At 40.4% G+C, this 12650-nt stretch overlaps 1 protein-coding gene across 1 annotated transcript in view; it reads left to right on the top strand.

Annotated features, from left to right (window-relative positions):
• Nucleotides 1-12650, top strand: part of LOC139757294 (uncharacterized) — a 517589-nt gene that overhangs the window by 303575 nt on the left and 201364 nt on the right. The window contains exon 17 of the mRNA XM_071677667.1: nucleotides 7601-7852. Coding sequence (XP_071533768.1) covers nucleotides 7601-7852 — 252 coding nt within the window. The remainder of the gene's footprint in view (nucleotides 1-7600; nucleotides 7853-12650) is intronic.

The raw sequence follows: 12650 nt of genomic DNA, 5'->3' as shown, positions 1-12650 counted from the left end.
AAAAGGGGGTGACTGTATTGTTGGCTGGTTGGTAAGGTTATTTAATGTATGTATGACTCATGGTGAGGTGCCTGAGGATTGGCGGAATGCGTGCATAGTGCCATTGTACAAAGGCAAAGGGGATAAGAGTGAGTGCTCAAATTACAGAGGTATAAGTTTGTTGAGTATTCCTGGTAAATTATATGGGAGGGTATTGATTGAGAGGGTGAAGGCATGTACAGAGCATCAGATTGGGGAAGAGCAATGTGGTTTCAGAAGTGGTAGAGGATGTGTGGATCAGGTGTTTGCTTTGAAGAATGTATGTGAGAAATACTTAGAAAAGCAAATGGATTTGTATGTAGCATTTATGGATCTGGAGAAGGCATATGATAGAGTTGATAGAGATGCTCTGTGGAAGGTATTAAGAATATATGGTGTGGGAGTAAAGTTGTTAGAAGCAGTGAAAAGTTTTTATCGAGGATGTAAGGCATGTGTACGTGTAGGAAGAGAGGAAAGTGATTGGTTCTCAGTGAATGTAGGTTTGCGGCAGGGGTGTGTGATGTCTCCATGGTTGTTTAATTTGTTTATGGATGGGGTTGTTAGGGAGGTAAATGCAAGAGTTTTGGAAAGAGGGGCAAGTATGAAGTCTGTTGGGGATGAGAGAGCTTGGGAAGTGAGTCAGTTGTTGTTCGCTGATGATACAGCGCTGGTGGCTGAGTCATGTGAGAAACTGCAGAAGCTGGTGACTGAGTTTGGTAAAGTGTGTGAAGAAGAAAGTTAAGAGTAAATGTGAATAAGAGCAAGGTTATTAGGTACAGTAGGGTTGAGGGTCAAGTCAATTGGGAGGTGAGTTTGAATGGAGAAAAACTGGAGGAAGTGAAGTGTTTTAGATATCTGGGAGTGGATCTGGCAGCGGATGGAACCATGGAAGCGGAAGTGGATCATAGGGTGGGGGAGGGGGCGAAAATTCTGGGGGCCTTGAAGAATGTGTGGAAGTCGAGAACATTATCTCGGAAAGCAAAAATGGGTATGTTTGAAGGAATAGTGGTTCCAACAATGTTGTATGGTTGCGAGGCGTGGGCTATGGATAGAGTTGTGCGCAGGAGGATGGATGTGCTGGAAATGAGATGTTTGAGGACAATGTGTGGTGTGAGGTGGTTTGATCGAGTGAGTAACGTAAGGGTAAGAGAAATGTGTGGAAATAAAAAGAGCGTGGTTGAGAGAGCAGAAGAGGGTGTTTTGAAGTGGTTTGGGCACATGGAGAGGATGAGTGAGGAAAGATTGACCAAGAGGGTATATGTGTCGGAGGTGGAGGGAGCAAGGAGAAGAGGGAGACCAAATTGGAGGTGGAAAGATGGAGTGAAAAAGATTTTGTGTGATCGGGGCCTGAACATGCAGGAGGGTGAAAGGAGGGCAAGGAATAGAGTGAATTGGAGCGATGTGGTATACCGGGGTTGACGTGCTGTCAGTGGATTGAATCAAGGCATGTGAAGCGTCTGGGGTAAACCATGGAAAGCTGTGTAGGTATGTATATTTGCGTGTGTGGACGTATGTATATACATGTGTATTGGGGGGGGTTGGGCCATTTCTTTCGTCTGTTTCCTTGCGCTACCTCGCAAACGCGGGAGACAGCGACAAAGTATATAAAAAAAAAAAATATATATATATTTTTTTTTTTTTTTTTTTTGCTTTGTCGCTGTATCCCGCGTTTGCGAGGTAGCGCAAGGAAACAGACGAAAGAAATGGCCCATACACAATATATACTTACACGTCCACACACGCAAATATACATACCTACAAAGCTTTCCATGGTTTACCCCAGTCGCTTCACATGCCCTGATTCAATCCACTGACAGCACGTCAACCCCGGTATACCACATCGATCCAATTCACTCTATTCCTTGCCCTCCTTTCACACTCCTGCATGTTCAGGCCCCGATCACACAAAATCTTTTTCACTCCATCTTTCCACCTCCAATTTGGTCTCCCACTTCTCGTTCCCTCCCCCTCCGACACATATATCCTCTTGGTCAATCTTTCCTCACTCATTCTCTCCATGTGCCCAAACCATTTCAAAACACCCTCTTCTGCTCTCTCAACCACGCTCTCTTACCCTTATGTTACTTACTCGATCAAACCACCTCACACCACACATTTTCCTCAAACATCTCACCTCCAGCACATCCACCCTCCTGCGCACAACTCTATCCATAGCCCACGCCTCGCAACCGTACAACATTGTTGGAACCACTATTCCTTCAAACATACCCATCCCTGCTTTCCGAGATAATGTTCTCAACTTCCACACATTCTTCAAGGCTCCCAGGATTGTCGCCCCCTCCCCCACCCTATGATCCACTTCTGCTTCCATGGTTCCATCCACTGCCAGATCCACTCCCCGATATCTAAAACACTTTACTTCCTCCAGTTTTTCTCCATTCAAACCCACCTCCCAATTGACTTGACCCTCAACCCTACTATATATATATATTTCTTTTCTTTCTTTTAAACTATTCGCCATTTCCCGCGTTAGCGAGGTAGTGTTAAGAACAGAGGACTGGGCCTTTTTGGGAATATCCTCACCTGGCCCCCTCTGTTCCTTCTTTTGGAAAATGAAAAAAAAACGAGAGGGGAGGATTTCCAGCCCCCCGCTCCCTCCCCTTTTAGTCACCTTCTACGACACGCAGGGAATACGTGGGAAGTATTCTTAATCCCCTATATATATATGTCTGTTTCCTTGCGCTACCTCGCAAATCCGGGAGACAGCGAAAAAAAATATATATATATATATATATATAGAGAGAGAGAGAGAGAGAGAGAGTGAGAGAGAGGTGAGTATGCAGTTTGTAGGGGGTGATGATGTCTGAGAAGTGAGTCGGGTATTGATTGCTGATGACATAGCACTGGTGGCAGATTCAACTGAGAAACTGCAGAAGTTGCACTTGGTAGCAAATGGAATGAAATGGAGGGTTTTTATTACTCATATCTGTTCTTTTTTAAGTCTAACAGCTTAACAATTATTATATGCTGTGAAAACAAAGATCTCATGCAGCATGAGGCAGTATTACTTTTAGTATCAGGGAAATGTAGACTCCTGTGAAATGAGAGGATCTTTGATGAGACAATACTCCTAATGATACAGTCTTGTCAAGGGTGACTTTTCACTTATGTTGTAATCTTGAGCAGGCAAAGTCCATTAACACTTGATTGTTCTTGTATAACAGACATTCCTTTTTTTTTTTTTTTTTTTTTTTTTTTTTTTTTTTTTTTTCGCTGTCTCCCGCATTTGTGAGGTAGCGCAAGGAAACAGACGAAAGAAATGGCCCAACCCACCCCCATACACATGCCTTGATTCAACCCACTGACAGCACGTCAACCCCGGTATACCACATCGCTCCAATTCACTCTATTCTTTGCCCTCCTTTCACCCTCCTGCATGTTCAGGCCCCGATCACACAAAATCTTTTTCACTCCATCTTTCCACCTCCAATTTGGTCTCCCTCTTCTCCTCGTTCCCTCCACCTCCGACACATATATCCTCTTGGTCAATCTTTGCTCACTCATTCTCTCCATGTGACCAAACCATTTCAAAACACCCTCTTCTGCTCTCTCAACCACACTCTTTTTATTTCCACACATCTCTCTTACCCTTACGTTACTTACTCGATCAAACCACCTCACACCACACATTGTCCTCAAACATCTCATTTCCAGCACATCCATCCTCCTGCGCACAACTCTATCCATAGTCCACGCCTCGCAACCATACAACATTGTTGGAACCACTATTCCTTCAAACATACCCATTTTTGCTTTCCGAGATAATGTTCTCGACTTCCACACATTCTTCAAGGCTCCCAGAATTTTCGCCCCCTCCCCCACCCTATGATCCACTTCCGCTTCCATGGTTCCATCCGCTGCCAGATCCACTCCCAGATATCTAAAACACTTCACTTCCTCCAGTTTTTCTCCATTCAAACTCACCTCCCAATTGAATTGACCCTCAACCCTACTGTACCTAATAACCTTGCTCTTATTCACATTTACTCTCAACTTTCTTCTTTCACACACTTTACCAAACTCAGTCACCAGCTTCTGCAGTTTCTCACATGAATCAGCCACCAGCGCTGTATCATCAGCGAACAACAACTGACTCACTTCCCAAGCTCTCTCATCCCCAACAGACTTCATACTTGCCCCTCTTTCCAAAACTCTTGCATTCACCTCCCTAACAACCCCATCCATAAACAAATTAAACAACATTTTTGTTATTTCATATAGTATCATGGTGATTGGCCAAGGCAATACAATTTTAACTTACTTTGATTTTAGCTGTAACTTAATAAAGAATATTTGTTGCTTTATTAGCGCTAAACTCTGTCATACCTATACTGTATTGGCAAAGTGATGCAATTGTGTTTCTTGCATATTTTTTTTAGCGTTGGGCAGTACGCTATGCTCAGTTGATGATAAGAGTATTCATTGCACTAAATGTTCCTTGTCTGATATCATCAGAGGCACTAACTTTTTTCGATTGTAGTAGTCATTTGAAACTTCCTGAATTATCTATAGCAGTTTGTAATGGAAATGATAGATCTGACTGCTGGAGAATAGACAATATTAAATATTTTTATCTTGATGCACTATGTGCATTGTTTTCCATGTAAAGGTTACTTTAGTTCATTAATGATTTTTTGATTACTTTGGCCCCTAAGCATCTTTTGCCATCTGGTTTGAAAATCCAGCAGAAATAATCAAAATATTTATTTAAGAATTTTAAGTTTTTTGAAGGAATAGTAGTTCCAACAATACTATATGATTGCAAGGCATGGGCTATAGATAGGGTTGTACGGAGGAGGGGGGATGTGGATATGAAATGTTTGAGGACAATATGTGGTGTGAGGTCGTTTAATTGATTAAGCACTGTAAGGTCAAGAGAGATGTGTGGAAATGAAAAGAGTGTGGTTGAGAGAGCAGAAGAGGGTGTGTTGAAATTGATTGGACATATGGAGAGAATGAGTGAGGAAAGATTGACAAAAAGGATGTATGTGTCAGAGGTGCAGGGAAGAAGAGAAGTGGGAGACCAAATTGGAGGTGGAAGGATGGAGCGAAAAAGATTTTGAGCAATCGAGGCCTGAACATACAGGAGGGTGAGAGGCATGCAAGTAATAGAGTGAATTGGAACGATGTGGTATACCAGGGTTGATGTGCTGTCGATGGACTGAACTAGGGCATGTGAAATATCTGGGGTAAATCATGGAAAGGTCCGTAGGGCCTGGATGTGGATAGGGAGCTGTGGTTTTGGTGCATTACACATGACAGCTACAGACTGAGTGTGAATGAATGTGGCCTTTTTTTTTTTTTCTTTTTTTATCGTACCTCACTGAAGGAGGGGGTAGTGATGCTGTTTCCTGTGGGGAGGGGTGTTGCCGGAAGTGGATGAAAGCAAGAAAGTATAGATATGTACATGTATATATATGTATATGTCTTTGTATGTCTATGTATGTATATGTTGATATATATATGTATGTATTTATATATTTTATTTATTTATTTTGCTTTGTCGCTGTCTCCCGTGTTTGCGAGGTAGCGCAAGGAAACAGACAAAAGAAATGGCCCAACCCACCCCCATACACTTGTATATACATACATGTCCACACACGCAAATATACATACCTATGTACACATATATATACACACACACATACACATGTACATAATTCACACTGTCTGCCCCTACTCATTCCCATCGCCACCCCGCCACACACGGAATAACATCCCCCTCCCCCCCTCATGTGTGCGAGATAGCGCTTGGAAAAGACAACAAAAGCCCCATTCGTTCACACTCAGTGCATTTATGAGCATTTATGTATACAATGTGCATATGAGTGGATGGGCCTTTCTTTGTCTGTTTCCTGGCGCTACCTCGCTGACACAAGAAATGGCGATCAAGTATAATAATAATGATGATTTATGTTTTTAACTGTTGCATAGATAAACCATTACCTCATGTGTGTTCTTTAAGAATTATTAATTTTTGTAAAGAATCCATGTTACTACATCAAGTATGCACAAGGTGGAAGATAAAAGCTGGGTTGTAGAAAAAATTAAGTAATAGATAAAGTATTAAATATTGTGTGTTGATGTTAGTTATACTTTTATAACACAAAACACAGTCACGTAGCATACCTTGTCATTATAGCAACCTTAGATTATTGAAATAATGGTGAAAACAAAACAAAGAGGGAAAGAAGAGGTAAATGGATCACTACATGAGTGGTGGTGGTCAGCTGACTGGTGCTTTATACATGGGCTTTTAGCCAGCCACTGTGTGGAGGCAACACCTTATAGGGCCCTGGTGCCATTTTCTGGTTGAGGGAATGTAATGTTTGCAAAGTGCACAGTATGTACAAACTGTTTTTTGACACCTGTGGTCTATAGTTATATTTTGCAGTGAGAGGGTTACATTGTGAATTTAGCCATAATTTGCAGCTGGAGGGTCATGAGAAAGTTTAACATAAAAGATTTTGTAGATCCAAAAGTATTGATACAGCATGAATGTGGCCAGTGAAAAGAATCTCAGTTGGAAGAGAGAAAAGTGTTTTTGCTTTAACATTGCACTGCATTCATTGGTGATTGACTGCTTCTGTTTTGTTACCTTTATATAATTTCATCACAATGATAATAGTTCTTGGATTTTAGGCATAAAGACTTTAAAGGAGGAAAATATTTGAAGTTTTGAATGAAAGCCATTTTGATGCTGTAAATAGTCTTGAAAGCTTCTGCTATCAATAAGTGCAATGTAGTTAAACACACTGCCAACTCCAATCACGTGAGAGTTGGGTTTTAGGTATGCTATCAGGTAAGGCTGATTGACCATTAATCTCTGTGGTAGGTGCAAGGCTGGTCACACTTGTCATGTCAAGCTATTATACCAGCAGATCCTTCTTAGAATGGAGTCTGGCTACCTAGTGAAATGGAAAATATCATGAAGGATTTGGATCATTTAGTTGAAATATAATGTTTTCATTTATATTTGGAGTAAATGTATTTGGTAAGATGCTTAATTTGGTAAAGGAAAGCCTTAGATTAAAAATGTATAATTGTTGTGTACTGAAAAAGAGAAAAAGATATTTTAAAGAATACATTTTCATAACTGAATCCTGAATGGGTAAAAGACTTGTAAACTGTTAGTCTAATTAAGATTTAATGTAATATCATCTCTTGAAAGTGATCTAGAGTTTTTATTTGTGTTGTATGTAAAGTGACAGATCTCCTTAATTGTTAATAGACACATGCTTAAGTTCCTTACAACAGCAAGTGAAGGTTGATGGATTCCTAACCAGTGATTGTCAGCCTTCATTGAATATTTTTTTATTTGAAATTTACTCCTGTGCTTCATAGTGTCATGCTAGATAATCCCAGCTGCAGCTGTTAACATTTCTCAGTAGATAATTTTCCTGTTCACTTGAAAATGGTTGTATGGTGATTGTACAAAGTATTGCACAACTATTATCAACGTAATATAATGCTAAATTATTTAGTTATACAGCATGCTGCAGTAAAGTGTTTTTATGCTGGTTTTTCAACTCTGGCTGACACAGCAAGCTTCTGATCTTAGGCTTTCAGAACGTCTCGCTTCCTGGTGAGTCCTGTGGTAGAGAGCAAGCAGGTGTCCACCGAGGATGCAAGTGGGGGATTAAGTATCCCAGCTATCCAGCAGCAAGTGGAAACCATATCTTCCACTCCTAACCCTCTCCTGGATGAATCCCCTCAGTCAGACTCCATTCCTGCTTCCTCTACTGCTGCTCTGCTTCCACCCGTACCATCCTCCTCTGCCTCTGTTGTGCTCCCACCATCACATGACCAACAGGTAAAGTTCACCCCTCTTCCACTTTCTTCTGCTTATCTATTTCACTCTCTGCCAGCCTCATTCATTTACTTGCCCTGTAATTCAAAACATGCTCAGGTTAAACATGCCTCTAATTTTGAGAGGTTTGTTGATGACTTTAATGAAACTGAATAGTTTTCCTCTTATCCTTGCAGGTTAAATGTTACATATTGAATAGCATTTTTTATTCACATAGATATGCTGTATGATATTATGTAGAGCTAGAATATTATCATTTTATGCAGTCAACAAGTATGGTCAAGGAATATATTGCTTAAGAAAGAAAGCATATATGCTTTCAAATATAAAATTACTTAAATGTTTGTATGTGGATTTTTGTTTAAATTTGTGTGGGCTGTCACTTCAATTAGCATTTGGGTTTGTATTGGGGGCTTGCACATGTTTGACATGTATATGCATTTTTGTATTTTCAAATATTAATTTTTTAGTTGCTTCATATTTAAAAGCAGTGGATGATATTGGCTAGACTCAAAGCTTCTGGAATCAGATTTCTTTGATAACATTATTGTAAACAGTTGCATATTTTCATGATTAATCAGCAATAGTAGAATCTATATGAATATGAAGTCAAGAATTAGTTGACAAAAAATATTTTTAGGGCAGATTTTAAGTTTTTTGTTTTGTTTTTATACATTCTCACTTTATACATAATCATTGAAAAACATGACATCTAAGTAATTTTTGCTAAAGGTTCATGATCTGCAATAGCTGTCATGCAAGGACAAGGTTTATGTATATGACTCTTAGGCTAAAGCAGTGAAGCAATTAGGATGATTTAGAAGGGTCTTTAAAATCTTTAAATAAACTGAAGTTATTTAGGCGGTGTACAGAGGGAATCAATTATCACTGCATATTACAGCATGATATTTTTAAGATAAATAGGGTTCTTTTATTCACACAGCTGAATAAAGTTTCCTCACTTTGGTTCAGGGTGTCGGTCATTTGAATGGTAATTAATGATCCACCCCCCCCCCTCTCTCTCTCTCTCTCTCTCTCTCTCTCTCTTTGTATTTCAATATCTAAAAAGAGAAATAGAAGGAGTCAAGTAGGGAGTGCTCATCCTCCTTGGAGGCTCAGATTGGGGTGTGTGGATTTAACCAAGATGAGAAGAAAGCAGAGATAGGTAGTATGTTTGAGGAAAGAAACCTGGATGTTCTAGCTGTAAGTGAAATAAAGCTCAAGGGTAAAGGGAAAGAGTGTTTTGGGAAAGTCTTGGGAGTAAAGTCAGGGGTTGGTGAGAGGACAAGAGCTAAGGAAGGAGTAGCACTACTTCTGAAGCATGAGTTGTGGGAGTATGTGATAGAGTGTAAGAAAGTAATTAAATTCTACATTGACGTGGGTAGAACTGAAAGTAGATGGAGAGAGGTGGGTGGTTATTGGTGCATATGCACTGGTCATTAGAAGAAAGATCATGAGAGGCAAGTGTTTTGGAAGCAACTGAGTGAGTGTGTCAGCAACTTTGATGCATGCACCTGGGTTTTAGTGATGGGTGGTTTAAATGCAAAAGTGAGTAATATGGCAGTTGAGGGTATAATTGGCATACATGGGGTATTCATTGTTGTAAATGGAAATGGTGAAGAGCTTGTGGATCTGTATGCTGAAAACAGAATTGTGATTGGGAATACCTGGTTTAAAAAGGGAGATATACGTAAGTATACATATATGAGTAGGAGAGATGGTATAAGGGCATAATTGGATTATGTGCTAATTGATAGGCATGTGAAAGAGATTTTTGGATGTTACTGTGCTGAGATGGGCACCTGGAGGAATGTCTTGTAAAGGCAAATGTGAGGATTTGTAGAGGTTTTCAAAAATAGAGAGATAATGGTGGGAAGGATAGAGGGTTGAGAGTAAGTGAGCTTGGAAAGGAGACTTGTGTGAGGAAGTACCAGGAGAGATTGAGTGTAGAATGGCAAAAGATGAGAGCAAATGACTTGAGGAGAGTGGTTGAGGAATGGGTTGTATTTAGAGAAGCAGTAATGGCTTGCTCAAAAGATGCCTGTGGCATGAGAATGGTGTGAGGTGGGTAGATTAGAAAGGGTAAAGTGGTGGGATAAAGAAGTAAAGTTGTTAGTGAAAGAGAAAAGAGAGGCGTTTGGATGATTCTTGTAAGGAGGGAGTGTAAATGATTGGGAGATGTATTGAAGAAAGCAACAGGATGTCAAGAGAAAGGTGGAAGGGTTGAAAAAGAGGGCAAATGAGAGTTGGGATGAGAGAGTATCATTATATTTTAGGGAGAATGAAATGATGTTTTGGAAGGAGGTAAATAATGTATGTAAGACAAGAGAACAAACAGGAACATCAGTGAAGGAGGCAAGTGGGGAACTAATATCTGGTATAGATGAAGTGAGAAGGGGATGGAGTGAGAATTTTGAAGATTTGTTGATTGTATTTGATGATAGAGTGGCAGATATAGGGTGTTTTGGTCGGGTGTTTGCGGTAGGGTGTTTGCGGAAGATGAAAGCCGGCAAGGTGGCGGGTTTGGATGGCATTGCAGTGGAATTTATTATAAAAGGGGGAGACTGTGTTGTTGATTGGTTGGTAAGGATATTCACAGCATGTATTGATCCTGGTGTAGTGCCTGAGGATTGACAGAATGCATGCATAGTGCCATTGTACAAGGACAAAGGGAATAAAGGTGAGTGTTGAAAGTACAGAGGCATAAGTTTGTTGAGTATTCCTGGGAAATTATATGGGAGGATATTGATTGAGAGGGTGAAGGCATGTACAGAGCATCAGATTGGGAAGGAGCAGTGTAGTTTCAGATATGGTAGAGGATGTGTGGATCAGGTGTTTGCTTTGAAGATTGTGTGTGAGAAAGGTATATGATAGGGTTGATAGAGATGCTTTGTGGAAGGTTTTTAAGAGTTTATGGTGCGGGGGGTAAGTTGCTCGACCCTGGGCAGCCTGTGATTACGTCTTGTTCAGGAATGCTTATTTTGTATTTTCATAGTTGATAAGAAGTAGCCAAGTAGGGAGAACTCGTCCTCCTTGAAGGCTGAGGCTTTGTGTTTGAATGTGTGTTGATGTAACCAAGATGAGAAGAGAAGAGAGACAGGTAGTATGTTTGAAGAAGAAAACCTGGATATTCTCGCTCTGAATGAAACAAAGCATAAGGATAAAGGGGAGGAATGGTTTGGAAATGTATTAAGAGTAAAGTCAGGGGTTTGTGAGAGGATAAGAGCTGAGGGAGAAGCACTATTTCCGAAGCAAGAGTTATGGGAATGCGAAAAAGTGTGTAAGAAAGTGAATTCTAGATTGATGTGGGTAAAAATGAAAGAGGATGGCAAGAGACGGGATTATTAGTGCTTCTGGAACTGGCCATAAGATAGATCATGTGAGGCGAGTGTTTGGGAACAGCTAAGTAAGTTTGTCAGCAACCTTGATAGCAGAGACCAGTTATTAGTAATGGGTGATTTGATTCTAAGATGGGTAGTGTGGCTGTTGAGGGCATAACTGGGAGGGCATGGGGTATTCATTGATATGAAATCGTGAAGAGCTTGTGGAGTTGTTTGCTGGAAAGGGACTGGTGACTGGCAATACCTGGTTTAAAAAGAGATATACACAATTATATGTATGAGAGTAGGAGAGATGTTCAGTGGGCATTATTGGATTACATATTAATTGATAAATGTGTAAACGAGAGACTTTTGGATGTAAATGAATTTAGAGGGGCAGCTGGTGGGATGTCTGATCACTATCTTTTAGAGGCAAAGGTAAAGATTTGTAGAAGTTTTCAAGGAAGAGCAAACAAAGTCAGTGAGAAGAGTGATGTGGTTAAGTGAGCTTGGAAAAGAGACTTGTGGGAAGAAATACCTGGAGAGATTGGGTGTAGAATGGTAAAAGGTGAGAGTAGATGAAGCAAAAGAAGTGGGTGAGGAATGGGAGGTGCTGGCATGTGTGAGAGGTGTATGTGTAATGCTAAAGGTGGGAGGTGGGCAGATTAGAAAAGACTGAGTGGTGTGATGAAAAAGTAAAGTTGCCAGTGAAAGCAAAAAGGGAGTCATTTCAGGGAAGGATTACAAATGATTTGGAGATGGAGAAGAGAAAGCAGCAGGAGGTTGAAAGGAAGGTGCAAGGGTTGAAAAAAGGGCAAATGAAAGTTGGGGTGAATGAATCTTAATAAACTCAAGGAGAATGAGATGTTTTGGTGGAAAAAACAAGAGAGCAAATAGGAATATTGGGTAAGGGGACAAAAGGAGTAGTAACTTGCAGTGATGAAATGAGGAGATGGCATGAGTAATTGAAGGAGTGTTTGATAATAGGGAGGCAGGTATAGGGTGTTTGGGTAAGGGTGGTATGTGAAGTGAGAAAGTCATGGAGAGTGGTTTGGTGAAGAGCGATGAGGTGATGAAAACCTTTCATAAGATGAACTGTGGCATGACACCTGATGTGGGTGGTATTGCAATTGAATTTACGAAGAAAGGGAGTGGTTGTCTTGTTGAGTGGTTGGTAAGGATTTTCAGTATATGTATGGATCTTGGTGAGGTGGATGAGGATTGGCTAATGGATGTATAGTGCCGTAATATAAAGGTAAGTGGTATAAAGGTTAGCATGCAAACTGCAGACTTATAAGTTTGTTGAGCTTTCCTGGTAAGTTGTATGGGAGAGTATTGATTGATAGGGTTAGTGTGAAGGCATATACAGAGCACCATATTGGGGAGGAATAGTGCAGTTTCAGAAGTAGTTTAGGATGTGTGAATCAGGTGTTTGCTTTAAAGAATGTATGTGAGAAATACTTAGAGAACCAGATGGATTT

Source organism: Panulirus ornatus, chromosome 2 (genome assembly GCF_036320965.1).
Source record: "Panulirus ornatus isolate Po-2019 chromosome 2, ASM3632096v1, whole genome shotgun sequence".
Classification (NCBI taxonomy): domain Eukaryota; kingdom Metazoa; phylum Arthropoda; class Malacostraca; order Decapoda; family Palinuridae; genus Panulirus; species Panulirus ornatus.
This window is presented reverse-complemented; position numbering and strand designations above follow the sequence as displayed.